This window comes from Equus asinus, chromosome 8 (assembly GCF_041296235.1).
Source record: "Equus asinus isolate D_3611 breed Donkey chromosome 8, EquAss-T2T_v2, whole genome shotgun sequence".
NCBI classification, from domain to species: domain Eukaryota; kingdom Metazoa; phylum Chordata; class Mammalia; order Perissodactyla; family Equidae; genus Equus; species Equus asinus.
The window spans coordinates 96250020-96268763 of record NC_091797.1 but is presented as its reverse complement, the minus strand read 5'-3'; the positions used below and the strand labels follow the sequence as shown (position 1 = coordinate 96268763).

Here is an 18744-nt window from a genome sequence, read left to right as displayed (position 1 = left end):
CCCTAGCAGGCACCAGTGACGCCCTTTCTCAGTGGGGAAACCGTTGGTGGGGAGGACCAAGGGCTTCCAAGCCCCTGTGTGTGTTTCTGGAGGGGTCAGATCCCAGCAGATGAATCTTCTGCCTGAGGTCTTTGGCTCTGGAGGGCAGAGTCCGGAGGACAGATGCACAAGGTGGCCTTCTGGGGCTTCCCTGGGGTCTGAGGGCAAAGCACAGCTGGGGCTGGGGCAGAAGCCTGCCCAGGTGTGGAGGGTGCTGAGATGGGTCCTCTCCCCTGTCGCCAGCAGGCACTGGCCATGCGGGTCTAGTCTGACATTCACACTGAGGGGAGGAGTGGTGAGCTGCGGATGGTGAAGTGACAGCTCTTTCATTTCTTTATTCTCCCTTATGTCTATTCTAAAATCAATGTCTTATTCCTGTGAAGATTTCCTTTAATGCTTAAAAGGAAGATTCTAGGGCTGGCCTGGTGGTACAGCAGTTAAGTGCACACATTCTGCTTCGGTGGCCCAGGGTTCGCTGGTTTGGATCCTGGGTGCGGACATGGCACTGCTTGGCACACCATGCTGTGGCAGGCGTCCCTCATATAAAGTGGAGGAAGATGAGAATAGATGTTAGCTCAGGGCCAGCCTTCCTCAGCAAAAAGAGGAGGATTGACAGCAGATGTTAGCTCAGGGCTAATCTTCCTCAAAAAATAAATAAATAAATAAAATCATTGAGCTCTTGCCTAGTAGGCCCTGGGTGTAAAGTAGTAACAAATCTGAACTATTCCTGAGTCCCCTGGAATTTAGAGTCTGGTCAGGAAGACAAGAGATAAGCCAGTAGATAACGATTACAAACGGCTGAGGCACTGCCCTGGAGACAACAGGGTGCTCTGAGAGCCAACACGAGGATGCCACATTAAAGCAAGGCCCACGGCACAAGAAGGAGCAGCCTGCAAAGAGCAGGGAAGGACACTCCAGGAAGAGGGGGGCGGTGAGGCCAGAAAGCGATGAGGGCAGGAGGGGTGGAGAGGTAGGTGGGGGCACAGGCGGGGCGAGGGATCTGGACTGTAGGAAGCTGGCTGTGTGGCAGATGTGCAATAACGGCCACATGTGTGCCAGCTCTTAGCAGGCCAGGCTGTTTCCTACATGCTCTAAAGGGTTGCTCGTGTAACCCCCCCCCCCCCAATCCTGAGGCAGGGTCTGTTCCTGGGCCTGGTTCACAGGGGAGGAAACAGGGACTCCGTGTGGCCAGGTGGTAAAGAGGGAAGCAGACTCAGGCTGCACTGTGTGGGCCCTCAGGGACTCCCGGTCCCTGCTGATGTCACGATCCAGATGAGAGGTGGGGAAGGAGAGAAGTGGACAGACTCCAGAGAGAGTGAGAGGGTGACGGACATGACTTGTGTCAGATTTGACATGTGGCGAGGGAGAGGCAAACACCAGGTTTTGGTCGAGAGACTGCATGGCTACTGGTGCACTGGCTGGGCGCAGCACGAGCTGCCTGGAAGACAAGTGTTCCGAATAAGTGACCTGTGGAGGCTGGTGCAGCTTCCAGTCTTACCTAGATTGTTGTCGATCTTCTGGTGATAGGCTCGAAGGTGTGCATTCTTTGGGTAAGCCTCAGTACTCACAGCAGAACTGGCCCCTCCAGGGACGGAGTCTGAGTTTAGAAAGAAACACCAGGAGAATGGTTAAGAGACATCTCTCGAAATGATGCTTCACAAAATTAACCTTAATCGGGAAAATGGGTGGAAGGAATAAGGTAGTCGGTTCTGAGGCCATTCAAAGAGATGACTGTGGGAATGGATAAGGCGCAGGAGGGAAGAGCACGGGGCAGGCTTGTTGGGGAGGGAGAGACGCTTCCTCGGGGGCAGCCCTTTGGAGATCAGAGACCTTCAACCTATGGGTCACCTGGTCAGACCCTGGCACACAAGCTTGGGAAGGGACAGAGATCATACAAATAACAATACAGCAGTGGAATTGCAACGATGAAAAACCACACAGGCTCGTGCACAAAGTCTAAAAGTCAAGGTTTAAAAATAAAAATTGTTATATTACAGAAATGGGATGGGTAATTTTTTTCCTTTTGGACATTTATTTCTATGCTGTCTTTTCACTCCAAACAAAACAAACAAGGAAAAAAGAAATGTTAAATAATGCACATTTGCCCCAAGAAATCTTCCTGAACTTCAGTTTCTAAATGCACACAGAAAAGCCCTGTCATCCCAATTTTTATCTTTTGGGGAAACGTCCCTTTCAGACTTAGTGTATTTCCTCTAGCACAACCCACTGAAGCCATCTACACACACACTGTCGATTTTGGTTTTTCTTTTTGAGTCTCTTAAGTTAATACATACCACCCAAGCTAAAACACCTTTTAATTCCTCAAAATCGTGTCTTTCAAGTGCACTTCTTCAGGGTGTGATGAACTCCGGTTTTTCCCAGGCCTTAGGTATTTTAGTTTTCTCTCCCTCCCTCCCCTTGTTTTCACCTTTCTTGACCCCAGCTCTTCCTTCCTCAGCTTCTCCTTAGCTGTGTCAGCCACAGTAGTGGCGGTTTCTGGTGCTTCCAGGGTGTGTCCTACTTTCCTCGAAGGTAGCACAGTAAGTATTTGGTTTCTGGCACCCTTCTGATGTGCCTGGCATTCTAGGAGTCTACAGAAGCCCCTAGGAGGCCTGAATTCCTTTCCAGATAAGGGAGGTTTCTGGGTCTGCTATTTGATATTAATGGGATCATTTGACACAAAACACATTCTCTCTTGCGCACCTATCCACGCTGCTGTTTCGCCACCCACTTGGGCTTGAGGGCTATATTAGCTTCCTACTGCTGCTGTGAAAAACTACTACTAATTCATCCTTCAGTTTCGGAGGTCCAAGTCCTACATGGATCTCACTGGGCTCAGATCAAGACGTCAACAGGGTTGTATTCCCTCTGTAGGCTCTCGGGGATAATCTGACTCTTAGCTTTTTCCAGTTTCTAGAGGCCACCTACATTCCTTAGCAGGTGGCCCCTTCCTCCATCTTCAAAGCCAGCAGCGTAGCATCTTCAAATCTCTCCCCAACTCTGACACTCTGTCTTCTGCCTCTCTTTTTCACTTACAAAGGACCTTTGGGATTACACTGGGCCCAACTGGATGAGCCAGGATAATCTCCTCTCAAGGTCAGCTGATTAGCAGCTGTAATTCCATCTGCAACCAGAATTCCCCTTTTGCCACATAACGTAATATGAGTTACGACCTAATAGGTTAGAATGTGGAGATCTTGGGGGGCCATTAAGCTACTTGCCACTGGGGTTTTCCTGCAGTTTACTTTTCACTGCCAGAAGAGCTCAAGGCTACACAGGGCACAGAGTAATGGTGAGTGGGCAGGTTCATTTCCAACCGGACACAAGCCCCCACTTTCTTATTCTACCCTCCACGGGGAGGGAGGGATGAGCCTGGGTGTACCACACACCTCCAGCTCCCTGAAAGCTGCACTGGGTCCCTAATACCCTTCACCTAGCACCAAGGATGACAGCAGCTGGAGTCCCTGCCCCCTGCCCCACACTCAGGGCCAACACCAAATCCAGAGGTCTCCCCACAGAATCCAAATGTGGTGGGAGCGCAGGTGCCCACTGACCTGAGTCATTCAGCTTCCTGAGGTTTGGGTGGTTGGCCTGGTACTGTGCCTCCTGTTCTTTACTTGTACTTATGGCTTCTTTCAATCTTTGGATAAAAGTTAAGAAAAAAAACGTTTTAGAAAGGAAAAACACCTATGACAGTGCAGTCAGTCTTTTCGAGTAAAGCCTGTGTGAGAAAATCAAATGCCCCCTCTGACCCATGCAAGGACTTTCTCCGCTCCTCCTGGGAGCCCTGCTGCCACACAGCAAGCTCCCAAGACACTTGCTTTAGAAGCAGGGCATCTGGTTAGCTGGCTCTTCCTCAGGAAAATCAGGATCCTAGGACCAGGCAGAGGAGAGGCATATAAAACCACTAACCAGGTACTTCAGACTGGGGGTCAGCGAACTTTGACTCAAGGGCTAAATACTGCCCACCACCAGCCAAAAGAAGACAACGACCTTTACAGATGTCCACTGGCAATCAGTAGGATGATAAGGAACACTAACTTTGAATCTCAATTAAGAATTTCATTCTTCTCATCAGTAGACTTGTATCGCAAAAAATTATACTCCATTATTATTATTTTCATGTTTTGAATTGTCACTAAAAATTTGTTTATTTCCCTTGTTATTTAAGTCCCTACAAAATACCTTTGATTTTGCCTCCTGGCCCACAAAGCCTAGTGTGGCAGCTCCAGCTTTAAACAGGGACTTCTCTTGGCAACTCAGAGATGCTCAGACAGTGCCCGACACCCCTGCGCACCCCCACAGGCATGGCAGGTGCCCCCTGTTTGGATCTGCTCCTGCACAGTCTGCTGTTCTCCACCTCTGCTGACCGGCAGCCTAGCCTCCTTATCAGCCAAGCTGGGATCCACAGTTTCTGTCCAGTTTTGCCCTCCCTCTGCACAGCTCCCTCTACACAGCTCTACTCCCAGCAATCCAGGCAGGCAAATGTCCTCTTGATCCCCCAAGTACCTCAGAGATCCCGCCCTTCCTTTTGCCCTGCCACTCTTTACCCTTACCCTTTCCAACCTTACCCCCTATGGCTGCCAGGTATCTTTCTACATAATCCTGATATGCACCTCTCTCTCTAGTCTTTTTTTTGGAGGAAAATTAGCCCTGAGCTAACATCTGCTGCCAATCCTCTTTTTGCTGAGGAAGACTCACCCTGAGCTAGCAACCATGTCTATCTTCCTCTCCTTTGTACGTGGGATGCCTACCACAGCATGGCTTGACAAGCAGTGCCATGTCCACAAAAGGGATCCAAACTGGTGAACCTCGGGCTGCAGAAGTGGAACATGTGAACTTAACCGCTGCGCCCCCGGGGCCGGCCCCTCTCCAGTTAGTCTTTAACAGCTCCCTGCTCACTAGGAGCAAGCCCGGACTCCATCAGGCTAGCAGTCTTGCAGGCCCCAGTGCTCTGGCTACGTGTAGAATGTAGCAGAGCCTCCTGAAATCTGAGGATTTCATTACTCAGAAGCAGGGACTGAAAGTCTAGAACACACAGCTGGTGTCTCCAAGCATGGCTGTGAGCCCCATGTGTTGGCAGGCTGGGTGGGGGCGGGAGATGCATGGCTTCTGAGCCCCCTCGCCACCACCCAGCCTGCACACCTCAAAGGTTTTCTCTATGTGCTATCACGTACATAGTAGTAACATTTAAATGCTAAAAGCTTAGTTTCTTTGTGAACAATGGCTCCCCCAAAGAAAGACAATTCTACAGATAGTGTGAGGAGTGATAAGAGAGTGTAGAAGTCTAAGAGAGTGGTGATTCTCGGTCAGAAACCAAGTCTTAAATAAATTTGAGAATGTGAAATTTAGCGGTGGCCATGACTACAATGAATCCCCCACCAGCCCTAAATGGAAATGAGAGTAAGCAGTTTATGAAGCTTTGTCAGCAAGAAGCAAAATGGCTTACCAAGTAAAAAAACTTCAGAGACAGCTGAAGAGTTTGTGTGATAAGGACGTACATGGGAAATGCATGACTCAACAGAAGTTTGATTAGGAGAAACTTGTTTTAAAACTTTTAAATGACAATATTCCCATATTTATGGATTAAGGGTTTTGAAAGGATCACAAAAATTTTACTCACAATTTAGTGCATTTTATAGAAGCAATTACACCTTGTAGTCATTTTTGCAAATTTAGGGATTTAGGAGCTCACAGGCCCTATCTTCGCAGGCCATGCCTCAGTGTCAAGAGCCTGCTGGGCTTCCGCTCTTGAAACAGCCAATGCCCTCCTTCATCTGGACTTCACCTGTGCTTTGACTGCCATGTGTCTATCCCTTTCCCCCTCGTTCAGCTAGCAGGCTCCCACGCAACCTTGACTCCATGCAAAAGGTCAGCTCCTCTGTGATGCCTTCCTCAGTCCCCAGGGCCAAGCCCCCATCCTCTGGGCTTCCACTGAATCACTGTTGACTCTCTGTCTCCCCCATACCTTCCAACAGGCAGATCTCGCTCCTGCAGCTTCACCTCTCAGCCACAGGCACAGGCGTGCAGAGTGTGGGCACTCAAGACCGGTGAATGACAGAACCCATGCAACGCCACTGGAGCAGCCTCTCCTACAAAGCTGCACAGATCCACTTCAACGCATATTTGGGCAATAGCTGAATTAGAGTGAGTTGCTTCATTTAAAAATTTTGCTTTCCTGCATATACTAAGTGATGGTAAGACCTCTACAGCTAACTGAGGCCAATCTATGGGCAGAAAGCCAGGTGGGGTACATGACATTGGGCCCACCCCGAGAAGCCCACCCCAGCAGCCTCACTACTGGGCAGCCTTTCTCGGGAAGGCCTCGAGTTTTCAAGGTAATCCAAAAAAAGAAAGTTGCCTTTGGAGCCCCAAGACGTTAAAGGCTTTTATAGCGTGATCACGGCTGTGGGGGGCCCCCATGAGCTCCAAGAAGAAGCCTTTGGGAAGAGGCATGCAGGACACAGGAAAGCACCAATCACAAACCCGCCAGCTTCCCACTTCTCCAATGGCTCGCTCTGCTGCTGAGTTCAGGCGAGGCGGATGTCTTAGTCAAAAGGAACAGATAAGCAAACTTCCTATGGTAATCAAATGTAGCCAAAAATTAGGACACAAAACATCTTCCTGCTTTGTATATTGAAAACGAAACAAAAAACAACTCCAATTGGGGCGAAAGGATGCGGATATTTGAAATTAGGGTGAAGCTGGAAAATTGGGGATGAATGGTGATTATGGCTGAGCCAAAAACCAAAACTAAACAAACTCTCATACCCTTGGCTAGTGTATCCACAGGAAACAGCCCTGGGGCCCCCACCAACTGCCTGCTCCCCTTCCTGCAGTTTCCTCTCCATAAATCCCCACAACTTCACCTGCCTGCTCTTCCTGCCACCACCACAGGCTCCTTTATCTACATTCATTCCTTCCCAGCTCCACCGTGAGCTGGAAATAATTTCTTCCTTACAGCATTCAACATCCCGACCTGGGTGGTGGCCACACAGGTTATACACGGGTAAACAGTCATCGGCTCTCCACTTTAAGTTGTGTGCACTTTACCGTACACCAGTTATGTATGTAAAAAAATACCTCTTAAAAATAGCTCAGCATTTCAGTAGTCTGGGGTTGGGCCCAGGAATGAGCATTCTGGTAGGTTCCCGGGTGATGCTGATGTTGCTAGTGGTCAGACCTTGAGAACCACTGGCAGATCCTAAAGGGAAGCAGGACCCTTCTGGGAAGCAGGACTCACAAGAGTGTCAGCACCTTGCACCCAAGCCCTGAAACTGAGAGTTCCTTTCATCCTGGCCCCACCCCACACTCAATAACCTGGTTCCAGAGAAGGTGAATGAGATGGAGAAGGAACTGTGGCTCTCAAACCTGCAATGAACCAGGACTGGAAGTGTTTGCTAAAAACCAAAAACAATGGATTTTTAGATGGTGGAAGTTTGAATTTTTTTTCTGTTTTTTGTAAGGGGTTCTGTCTGCTATGCCATTTGGGTAATTATTTTTAATCTGAAAGGAAAAACAAGATATACCTAAGCTTTAAAATGTTGGAGTTATATTAATCTCAAAATTGCTAATTAAGTTCACCTACAAATATAAAAAATAAAAAATTCCATTAAAAAAAAAAAAAAAGGTCAGCATTCCAGAATCAAAAGAGAAACAGAGAGAGAGATAGTTATTAAACTTGTGTAATAACATTACACCAAACATTTTTCTGGGTTAAATGGAAGAAGTAGGCTACAAAACCAAATAAATACTCTGACTCCAACTATGCAAAGATTGAATAAGGGGAAAAACTAAATTTTAAGTCTTTGTGTTATGGTAGGTAAGGTGCAGATTTTCTATAATGTGGCTATATTGTTTTTTATAACAAAAAATACACACAATACACACTGAGAATAGTAGTAACCTATTTTAGCAGAAACTCAATTCTTTCATCGTTTTTTTTTTTGAGGAAGACTAGCCCAGAGCTCACATCCGTGCCCATCTTCCTCCACTTTATATGTGGGACACCTACCACAGCATGGCTTGCCAAGTGGTGCCATGTCCACACCCGGGATCTGAACAGGAGAATCCCGGGCGACCGAAGTGGAACGTGTGCACTTAACCACCGCGCCGGCCCCAATTCTTTTATCTTTAAACATGTGATTTTAAATGTCCACCAAAATCAAATGTATGACTTTATTATATCTCTAACCAAAACTTTTGAGGACAATAATCTCTAATTTCAAAATGACAATCAGGGGCCAGCCCAGTGGTACAGCGGTTAAGTGCACACATTCTGCTTCGGCGGCCAGAGGGTCGCCAGTTCGGATCCCAGGGACGGACATGGCACCGCTTGGCAAGCTATGCTGTGGTAGGCATCCCACATATAAAGTAGAGGAAGATGGGCACGGATGTGAGCTCAGGGCTAATCTTCCTCAAAAAAATAAAATAAATAAATAAAATAAAATGACAATCAATGGGTAAACTGTATTAGACACAGAAAAGTTGGACATAAAGACTTTTTCAAGCAAAAATTCTGTGAACTGAGTCACATTTGCACTGATTAAGCTTTCTGAGGTGAACATTCTCTTTCAAACTACCGGGGTCACAATTAATGGAGCAGCAATTTACTGGAGACCTAATTCATGTAGAACTTTGCAGCCTGGACATCAATGGAATGAAGATAATCAGGAGGTCTCGAGAAATGTTTGTTTCAAAACGTTTGAAGACCAATCCCTCCCAATGAGTACCTTACAGGGTTCCTGGATTTCTGTTAAGGCCCTCGATGCAGACTGAGACTCTTGGCCATCAGCACTAAATCCCATTTTCTGCGATTTCACTTCCAGACGGCTGAAGGTCACTCACCTGCTGTTGGGCTGGGGGGCGAGGGTACCATTCTGCTCAGGTGGGGTCTCTGCTGGTTTGGATTTGAAGTAATTGACGAGCCCCCCAAACACACTCTTAATGCTGTTAATATGCCTCTGGCTGGTCTTCAAATCTTGATCCATCTTGTCCACCATCTTCTCTGTGCGTTCTAAGACTCCACGCTGACGGACGAGCTCCTGGGGAAAATGAGAGGCAATAGCATTGTATGTTTTTGTCATTTTCCCTCCACCCATAGAGGAGGACCACACACAGGAGCCTCATTACAAACTCTCAGTGAGCACATACGGGGACAAATGCCGTCCTTTGTGATGGGCACGCTATCCTTTCTGGGAACACATTCCTTTGTCTCGCCCTCCCTGCCCTACCTCTACTAGCTTTCTTCATTTGCTTGAGTCCCTTTTTCCTCGCTTGTATGAAGCTGGCTTCACAAGACCATATTAACACGGATGAAGTGTGCCTGTAGGGTCAGAGTAAGGGCCTGGACTGGCAGCAGACCCTCTCTAGCCCTCCCCACACCCCAGTAACCCTCACAGGCTTTCTCCCATCACTGCCCCTGGACTATAGTTTTGTTGTTGTTTTTTTTAAGATTTTATTTTTTCCTTTTTCTCCCCAAAGCCCGCCGGTACATAGTTGTATATTCTCTGTTGTGGGTCCTTCTAGTTGTGGCATGAGGGATGCTGCCTCAGCGTGGTTTGATGAGCAGTGCCATGTCTGCACCCAGGATTCGAACCAATGAAACACTGGGCCGCCTACAACGGAGCGCGCGAACTTAACCACTTGGCCACGGGGCCAGCCCCCCACACTATAGTTCTTTTAGTCTCCCTTTTCAGACACGGGAGTTCCACTGGGCCACCTGGCCCTGGTCATGTCTTCAAACTCTTATTTTACACAGTAGGTTCTTGGTCCTTCCTGGGCCCTGTTGGTGTCTGATTCCAGCCCATATATAGTTTCAGTTTTAAAATCTGTAATGAGGGTGACCCTGTCACAGGGCCTTTGTATGTGCTACTTTCGCTGCCTGTAATGCTTCTCACCCAGACACTTGTATGGCTCCGTTCCTCTGCCCAGAGGCCACTTCCTCAGAGAGGACTTCCCTGAATACCTTCTCTAAGCAGAGCTCCTCCTTCCACACTCAACTCGCCCTCTCCACCCTCGACCTGCTTTACAGCATGCACACTCCACGAGGCAGGAACCTTCTTGGCTCACTGCTGTGTCTTCAGTGCCTCAGAGCAGCTGCTCACTGCAAATCTGCCAGATGGACACAAGAGTGACGCTCTGCGGCCATGGGGGCAGCCTGGACCTTGTTCCTTGAGAGCTGATGCTTCCGGCTGTGGATGTGAACGCCCCACCACAGCAACACTCACTTTCCTTTATTTGGGCCAGACTTGCCTCAGCCCCAGTTTCAGGCCACTGCAGCCGTGCCCTTCCCTGTGACCTGCCTTTCCAGCCAGATGATTGCTAAGACTCTCATACTCTTTTCCTTCTACTTCATGAGGCAGTCCCTACCCTCAGCTGCCGTCCTCTCAGTCTTCTAACCCTGCATCTCCCTGTGGCTCAGCAATTATATTAATTACGCAAATAATCTTTAGAGATGCTCTCTCGATACCTAAAAACAAAGTCATAAGCAAACACCTTGGAAGTTTGGAGAGTAAGAATGAAACTGTATACAAAGAGTTTGTTAAAGGCCATTTTAGATATAAAGGGCTTAATAGAAGGCTTTTAGGGCACTTAGAGACCCAATGTATATCTTGAGTTCTTACTATGTAGTGGGCAAAATTTTTTTCTTTTGAGGAAGATTAGCCCTGAGCTAACATCTGCTGCCAATCCTCCTCTTTTTGCTAAGGAAGACTGGCCCTGAGCTAACATCCGTGCCCATCTTCTTCTACTTTATATGTGGGACGCCTACCACAGCATGGCTTGCCAAGTGGTGCCATGTCCGACCCGGGATCTGAACTGGTGAACCCTGGGCCGCCAAAGTGGAACGTGTGAACTTAACCGCTGCACCACCAGGCCGGCCCCTAGTGGGTAAAATTTAAAAATACAATGTACAGACAAAAAGCTAAAACAGTGGTTGAGTTTATTACTAGATTCAGTTTAACTGTTGTTGGAAATAAATTGAGAACTGCTGAGCTTTACAGCTTTGAACCTTTCAGTGTTGTCTGCCAACTCATGAGACATGTCAGAAAGAATCATGAGGCTTTTTTTTAAGTAAAAACAAAAACATTTTCTGGATATGTCAAACAAATCTCACAAGGGCTAATTTTCAGAAGGAAAAACAAAAGTGCTGCTAATTTATCCGGAGTTTCTAGTTCTTCCAACATTTCAAGTTGTCATTTTCATGTCCATTCTGAGGTAAGTCTTTTCTGGAACAAGGCAGAGCTAAAAATGAGGATTAAAATGATTTTCTCCACCATTCATGTGTTTTTTGCCAATATATTTCTAACAGTTCAGTCCCACCCAGCGTATTCCACATGCTGCAAAAGACAGAAAAATTTGAAGCTGGAGAGGGCTCAGGGCCACTAGGGGTGGGACTGGTGGCCAGGGTTCTGCTTGTCGCACCAGGAGGCAGGTCCTTGGCTTTCCTGACAGTGCGCTCTCCCACAGTGCCTCTCAGGAACCACATACCCTTCTACCTCGGCCTCCCCACCTTGACCTGGAGAGTCGCAGCAGTAATGAGTAGCTGGCAAAACCTCCCTCAATGCACAGTGAGATCTTATTTTCTTCTGTTTACAAGTGATAAAGTCTCTCAAACACTCAGTGTCTACGTCATTGGGCTGACTTGGTAAAGAAACCACACGCCTGATCTAGATGGTACCATAGAAGCACAGAGAAATATGTGAGAGTGGTTTGTCCTGTGTGTGAGGCTGGAAGGCCAGGGAAGTGAGTGCTGCTCTGGCTCTGGAAGTTTCCGTGAGCTGGAAGCTGGTGTTCACCTGTGGTAATCTGCTGGTCAGGAGGCCAGCAGAGGAGGACGTTCTGCTGAAAGCCTCCCCCAGCGGGCAGAGGAAAGGGCCAGACTCCATATGCTTGTGACCTAGTTCCAACCAACGAGGAAGAAGCACTCGGCAGAGCAAACACCAAGAATGCCAGGACAGAAACCACGGGCTGGGCAGGCCCTGCACCCTGGACATTACAAAGGCAGGCCTCAAATGCTCTGGGTCCCAAGGAACGATCCTGTTTCCCAAAAGGAGGGCCATGTCACGTTTTCTCCATTGGTCCCCATGAGAATGGGAAGTCGCTGATGAGACCAGGGTGGCTGTGAGGGGAGCAAGCTCTGCAAAGTGCCCTCAGCGTAGAGGACATGCACACAAAGTCCTTAGCTCAGGTGTTAGCATTACAGGGGATGCTCCTCTCCCTTGAGCCCCAGTAGGAGTTTTCCAAAGCTAAACTGGAAAAAGAAGGGGTCAGAGGAAAGATCTGGTTGGGCTGGTGATACAAGGCTGAGGGGTAACATTGACAGAGGGAGTATCTCAATTCTTCTTGGACTTGTGGCTTTTTATCAAGCAGAGGGATTCCCAAGAGAGCAAGAGAAAGCAAAAAAGACAGCTGCAGACCCTGTGAGGGCACACTTGCCCTACACGAGGTGACACCTGGCCAGATGGATTATGTCCAAGGGCCCTGTGAGGACACAAAGACATCAGAGAATCACGGTGGCTCGGACCCCCATTCCAGGGGCTAGGGATTCAGGGGTGAACTAAACAACCCAAGTCTCTGCCCTGATAGAGCTCACAGTCTGGCAGAGGGCGAGGTGAGTGAAGTTCAGTCTGATTTGTCATGCATTGACGACACTGTGGTGCTGGGAATCCAAGGAGGGCACACGGGTCCTCACTTCACTGAGCTTACAGTCGTGGGGGAGACCAAAAAGAAAGCCGTTTCACATGCACGCGACAGACGCTCTGTCAGGGTAAGCTCCTCGCAAGGACTCCTCGCCTGGCTTAAGGTGGCTCAGAGGGGCTCCCCGATGGTGTAAGGTTGAAGGAGACACTGAAAGCTAAGAAGTTAGGGAGTCACAGGGTCTGGGTGGGGCAAGAGCATTCCGGGCAGAGAGTGGCCTGAGGCCTGCGGTGGAGTGGCGGGGCCAGTTAGGGGAACTGAGAGAGGAAGAGGAACTGTGTGTGAGCATGAAGGGCAGATGGGGCGGGGCGGGGGGGGGGGGGGGGGGGGGGGGGGGCGGGGAGATGCTGGCAGGATCAGCAGGGGTCACCGAGGGGGTGGTGCTAAGGCCTTCAAAAGGCACTAGTGACCACCAGACTCCAATCCCAATTCACAGCTAACACATCTCATAACGACAGATGGGCCTTGTCATCTTCCCTGACCAAGTCACACCTCGAGTTCCTGGGCGAAAGGTGTCAGTGCTAACTTTCTCATACTGAGCTTTTAATTGAACTCGGGTATTGACGAATACGTACACAGACGTCAATCTGGAGTCAATAAACTGAATATAGAAACTTGAAATTTATCTCTGTTACATTGCTCCCCTTCCAACGGAGCATGCAACAAGTGCAAGCGCTGGCAGGGACGCACGACCAAGTGCGGAGCATGCTCGAACCCACGGCTCTGTCTCACTGCAGGAGCAGGAGCCATCACATGGAGTGGATTCAAAAACACCACACAAGTGTTAGGTTGCATGAAAAACCACCGAGGGTAAAGGGGGTGACGTTGGTGCCCCTCGCTGCATGTGTGCAGGCTGTCCCGGGCTCGGGAAAGAACTAACTCACTAGGCCTGGGTGTTCTACACCCTGCACGGTCCAAAGAAAGGCCTTGCCTGGCTCCTTGTCTTGGTTTACCTGAGTGCTTAGGCCAGGCCAATGTGATCTATGATGGGGGCCTTGACCTTTAGAGGGGCTGGAGACTCAGGTCTGCCAGGTGGACAGGTGGTCAGCCATGCAGCACCCCCAGGTTTGGGTGAGCTTCTTTGGTTGTCAGTACTCTGTGTGTGTTGTCATTCATCGTTGCTGGGAGAAGTTTATGTCGTCCACACAACCCCACTGAGAGAGAACAAGTGAAAGCCTGTGCCTGGTCTTGCCTGGACTCTGCCCTATGAGCCTTTTCCCTTTGAGGATTTTAATCTGCATCCTCTCACAACAATAAACCGTGACCATGAACCTAACAACTTTGCTGAGTTCTATGAGTCCTTCTAAGGAATCACTGAACCTGAGGGTGGTCTTGGTTTTCCCCAACAATACCGCCAAATAGCACTTCCCACTCTCAGAACAACCATCTCCGAGGCAGAAGGCCGGAGAGCACACAGCTACTCAGCTGCCTGCGGCATGTTACCTGGTCAGGCAGGCAAGGTCCCTCAGGACAACATGGTGGGCATCAGCAGACATTTCCGGAAGGAGGAGCAGATATAGCCAGATGCCACAGCTCTGGCATGGGACGTGTGACCTGCCTGGACAGTAACAACTCACCTTCATAGGGTGCTTGTTACAGCTAAGGAGCCAGCAAGTTTGCCTGGGATCCCAGAACCTTCCAAGAGTTGAATTCAATCACTGACAGTTAATGAAAAATTACTAAAACAATAAATCCAGAACAGACCCACTGATGAGATGTGGTTAATGACATTTCCCTAGCAGAGTACCCTATACCTGGTAGAAACAGCCTGAGAGGCATAAGGATGCATTTTCTGGCCATCAGGAGGGGGATTCAGCCAGAGCTACACAGCTCAGTTCATTCTTCCCACCTCAATCTCTCCTCCACTTCCACTCAAGCCTCTGCTCCCTCCCTTCTTTTTCCTTCCCTTCCCCAGGTCATTTATTCATCTGGCAACTATTCGGGGAGCCCCTATTACATAAAAGACATTGTGTTGAGAAGTGTGGGGTTAGAAGACTGAGAAAGAGCCTGCTTCTCCTCCATAGCTGACATTCAGAAATCGACTGGGGAATTACTTAACCTAGCAGCTCTCTTTGCCCTCCATCAACTTTTGCTTCAGGATAGGGTTGTGCTAAGAACTCTGGCTGCATCAGAATCACCACAGGCTGCCTTCGAGGGGAAGCCCTGGTCAGTACAGCCCCTCATTTGGAGCGGGGGAGGTTCTGCTGCAAGACCAGCTTCCCAGCGGATGAGGGCACCACCCTAAGTTATGGGAACACCCTGAATAGATGGCTGAGATAGCTTCTGTTCCTGAGCTGGGGGGGTGCTCTCCTCTGGCCCACCTCTCTGGATTGAATGTCCAGTGTGGCTTTGGCAACTATCGAGTGCTGGAAAGACACTAAGAAGGTGAGTGCAGCCCTGCATGAGATGGTGTGCAGGATGTGCTGGCCAGGCCACTCAGGGCATCATGTTCAAATCCTACGGAACACCACTCCCTTTCCACTGCTCTTACTGTGCCAGCCATTCAGGCCCTGGTCTAACGTTGTTGCTGGACTCCCCTGAACTGAGATCCTGGGCCCCACGAAACTTTACTGGAGCACGCTCAGCTGCCAGAGGGGCTGAGGGGTGCCCTGGGCAGGCGGGTCTCCTTAGCCAGGGCGGTGAAAGGGTGTACAGAAACTTCATCTAAGTAGGATGCAAACAGGCTTGCCCAGCGGTGCAAACGACCCACATGTCCATCATCAGGGGACTGGCTCCATAAACAAAAGTCATCCATCCAATGGAATATGACATAGCCATAACAAAAAAGAGCTGCACGTTATATGTTGTCATGGAATAACCTCAATCCTATTAAGCAATGTGGAGACTAGAATGGATAGAATGCTTCTGCTTAAGTTAAAACAAAAAAAAAGGAAAAAGACCATTAGTATGCCTTTATACACAGAATGTCTCCACAAGGACACCGAGGGAACCAATGGTAACTGGCTGCTGTGGGGGCAGAGGGGTGAAAGGAGACTTTCGAGCCCTCTATATGTTTTAAATTTTGAACCATGTGACTGGATTATCTCTTCATAAAAACTTTAGAAAAGAAAAGAAGGAAGAAATCACGCTTGCAAAATGGAAGAAGAGCTGAGTACCTAAAGTCTCTCTGGTTCTGGACTGTGCTTACCAGGCCAGCTGAGTGCAAGCTGCTCTGCCCCATCTACTTCTCCCCTGTCCTATGGCAGTCATGACCTGTGGCTAGAGTCTTTGTGAGAAACAAACCATGCCAGGTTTCACAGGAGAAGGGCAGCTCTCCTTTGCTAGAGGTGACCTTACTAAGTAATTTCCCTACTTCTGCCGAGCTGGGATTGAATTATGACCTTCCCAACCTAATATGATTTGTAAACTCCTAATCCTCTACAAAAATCTGTCGTGTTTTGGCATGTCTCATAGTGCTGGGTATCCAGGAGGCACCCGTCTAAGTGGGGAGGTTAGCTAGGTGACTCGGTCTGCTGGGAGCCACACTGCAAACTTAGTGGAAGGAAGAGCTCACCTGCCCTCACCCCCTACCTCGACTCGGAGGAGAATGAAAGGGTGATGAGAATGATTTAAGACAGTCTGGAGAGTATGGGGTGGGGCGGGGTGCTAATCATTCCTGCCTTCCAGGGCCTCCAATGATTGAGAACTGGTTCAATCCAGGAAAAATTCAAGGTGTAATCCTGCTGATGAGAGAGCCTGTCACCTGCCCAGTCATGATCCTACTGTACCTCTCAGAGCAACGCCAGCTTGGCTGAGGCCAAACCTCACAGGCCTGAGTTAGCACTCTGCTCTGCTTCCACAGACCCCACTGCATAGGGAGAAGGACCCCCATGTCATGGGAGCATGGGGCACGTCACCACAATCAGTATGAAACAACTCACATCTACTATGTTTTTGGCTCTTCTGAACTATAAGAACAGACCTTCCCTCTGACCACAAAAGGCTCCTAAGCTACCTCCTCCAGGCCCTTTCCTCAAATGCATCTTGCATATCACTTCCCTATTCAGGAGCCCAGGAGCTCTGGTGGTGGGCCAGTGCCTTTGCATTGCTCCTCTCTTCCCTGGAAACATTTCTCCTCATCCTCATTCCTCTTGTCTAAACCTTAGTCTTAAAAGCCAGATTCAAGTTTACCCTCTGCCACGATACCCTACTTTGTATCATTTTGATTTCCCACTTCATTTGTTCTTACAGTTTCCAAAGACATCTCTTTGAACAGTTCTTGTTGGCTTCCTTGGGCCTAGGACGCTCAATCAATTGACCCCTCCAAGAGGGCCCAGAGACCTCAGGAAATCCTCCCAAATCTAAGTCAACACTTTCTATTTAGACTCAAACATAAGAATCCAGTAGATATGAGATGCAAGAAACTACAACCTAAACTTCCTCAACTGGGCTAAAGGCGGAAGGTGGGCCAATGAGGGATATGGTAACAGGGAGATGTAGGGAAGGAAAATAATGCAAGAAAGCAACAATGGGAAAATGATGGAGATGTCTATTTCAGAAGTTAATCAATACAACTCAAAACTGTCCAAGACCATAAGTGATCAGGTCAGAATGAACTTTGCCAGAGAAAAGAATTACAAGGAGACGCGTGGAGGAAGAAAGCACTTTTGCTTCCAGCATTACATTTCAAAGGTACAAATGCTTAAGATGAATTATTCTTAGCTCATATATCAATAATCTACTATTATATTTTTTAAAGCAAACAAAAAAACGCCCAAACAAAAACACTTCATTTGTAGACCGAGGAGAAAAAGTGGTACCTAAGAAAGAACAATCCTCACTTAAGGTCCTACTCTGAGAAACCTTCCATAGATGGAAAAAAGAACTAACAAAGGTGAATTGAGCAATGGACTGTCGCAAACCACAGTCTATCAAGGACATCATTTTGATTTGGGAAGTAAAGGTAAGGCCTACACTCGACCAAACTCCAGCTATCCAGGCAGACAAGACTTCAGCACCCCTGCTGGCCAGGTGGAGAAGTGGTCAGTCATGGGGAAGAACTCAAGGGCCATTTCCTCTGATGCTTTCAGACACCAGGAGGCACACAGACCTCTGGGTCACTCCGACAGGACGGGCTGAAGCCCTGGGTCCAGGTTTCTGCCCAGGAAATTATGTAAAAGAAACAGACACTCCATTTCCCCACCCGGGCTCCGGTGTTTAGAATTTTTACTTACTTGGACAGTACACATTGTGGAGTTTACCTCTGAACTAGAAGTAGTTAAAAAAGAACCACCTAAGCAGACTAATAGCTAAGAAAGATTCTCGGGGGCAAATCGTCTCTTTCAAGTACCCAAGATGCACACTTTTTACATAGTCAACAGATTATTACAAATCACTAAGTCACTGAAGTACAAGAACCTATTCTAGGCAATCCGAGAACTTCCCAAAGATAGTGAACAAAACATTTCTTGACCCAGTGTGACCAGGCAGACTGGCCAGTCCGGTCCAGCCCTGCTCCGGACTCACCTCGGAAGAGGCGACCCCGATCCTCTCGGACTCGTACATGAGAGACAGGGACCTGCTAGTGCTGGCGGCCGTGGCCTCGGCCCTGCGCATCACCTCCTGCCGCAGGTACTGCTGCCGGTCCGCGGGCGCGCCAGGCCCGTCGGGGAGGTCGCGGGAGTCCTTCCACGGGACCGGCGGGGCGCCTTCATCCTCCGCGTCGTCGTCGAACGGGTTGTAGCTTTTGGGGTAGGCCGACATGGTGCCGGCGCTCGGCTCGGACTGAGCAAGAGGAATGGCCGAGAGGAGGAACGGCCCTTCCCGGCCCGCAGGGGTCCCGGCCGCCCTCCAGAGGCGCTCGAGCAGCGCCCACCGCTCAGTAGCCCCACAGCTCCACCGTCCACCGTCCAGAGCCGCGCTCCGCCCGTCGCCACAGCTGCGCCCGCGCGAGCTGCTTCCGGCCGTCGCGCGCGAGCGGCCCCGCCTCCGGAGCCGACCACGGCGGCACAGGGGGAGCCACGCCCCGCGCGTGCAACCGCGACCTACCGCCCGGCGTCTCTCTCC

General features: G+C 49.2%; 1 protein-coding gene across 1 annotated transcript in view; it reads right to left on the bottom strand.

Moving 5' to 3' along the window:
* SNAP29 (synaptosome associated protein 29) overlaps positions 1-18744 on the bottom strand; it is a 24360-nt gene extending 5616 nt beyond the window's left edge. The window contains exons 1-4 of the mRNA XM_014868060.3: positions 18205-18744; positions 8887-9083; positions 3594-3679; positions 1538-1636 (exon numbers count right to left, since the gene is read on the bottom strand). Of these exons, the coding sequence (XP_014723546.1) occupies positions 1538-1636; positions 3594-3679; positions 8887-9083; positions 18205-18441 (619 nt within the window). The 5' untranslated portion in view covers positions 18442-18744. The remainder of the gene's footprint in view (positions 1-1537; positions 1637-3593; positions 3680-8886; positions 9084-18204) is intronic.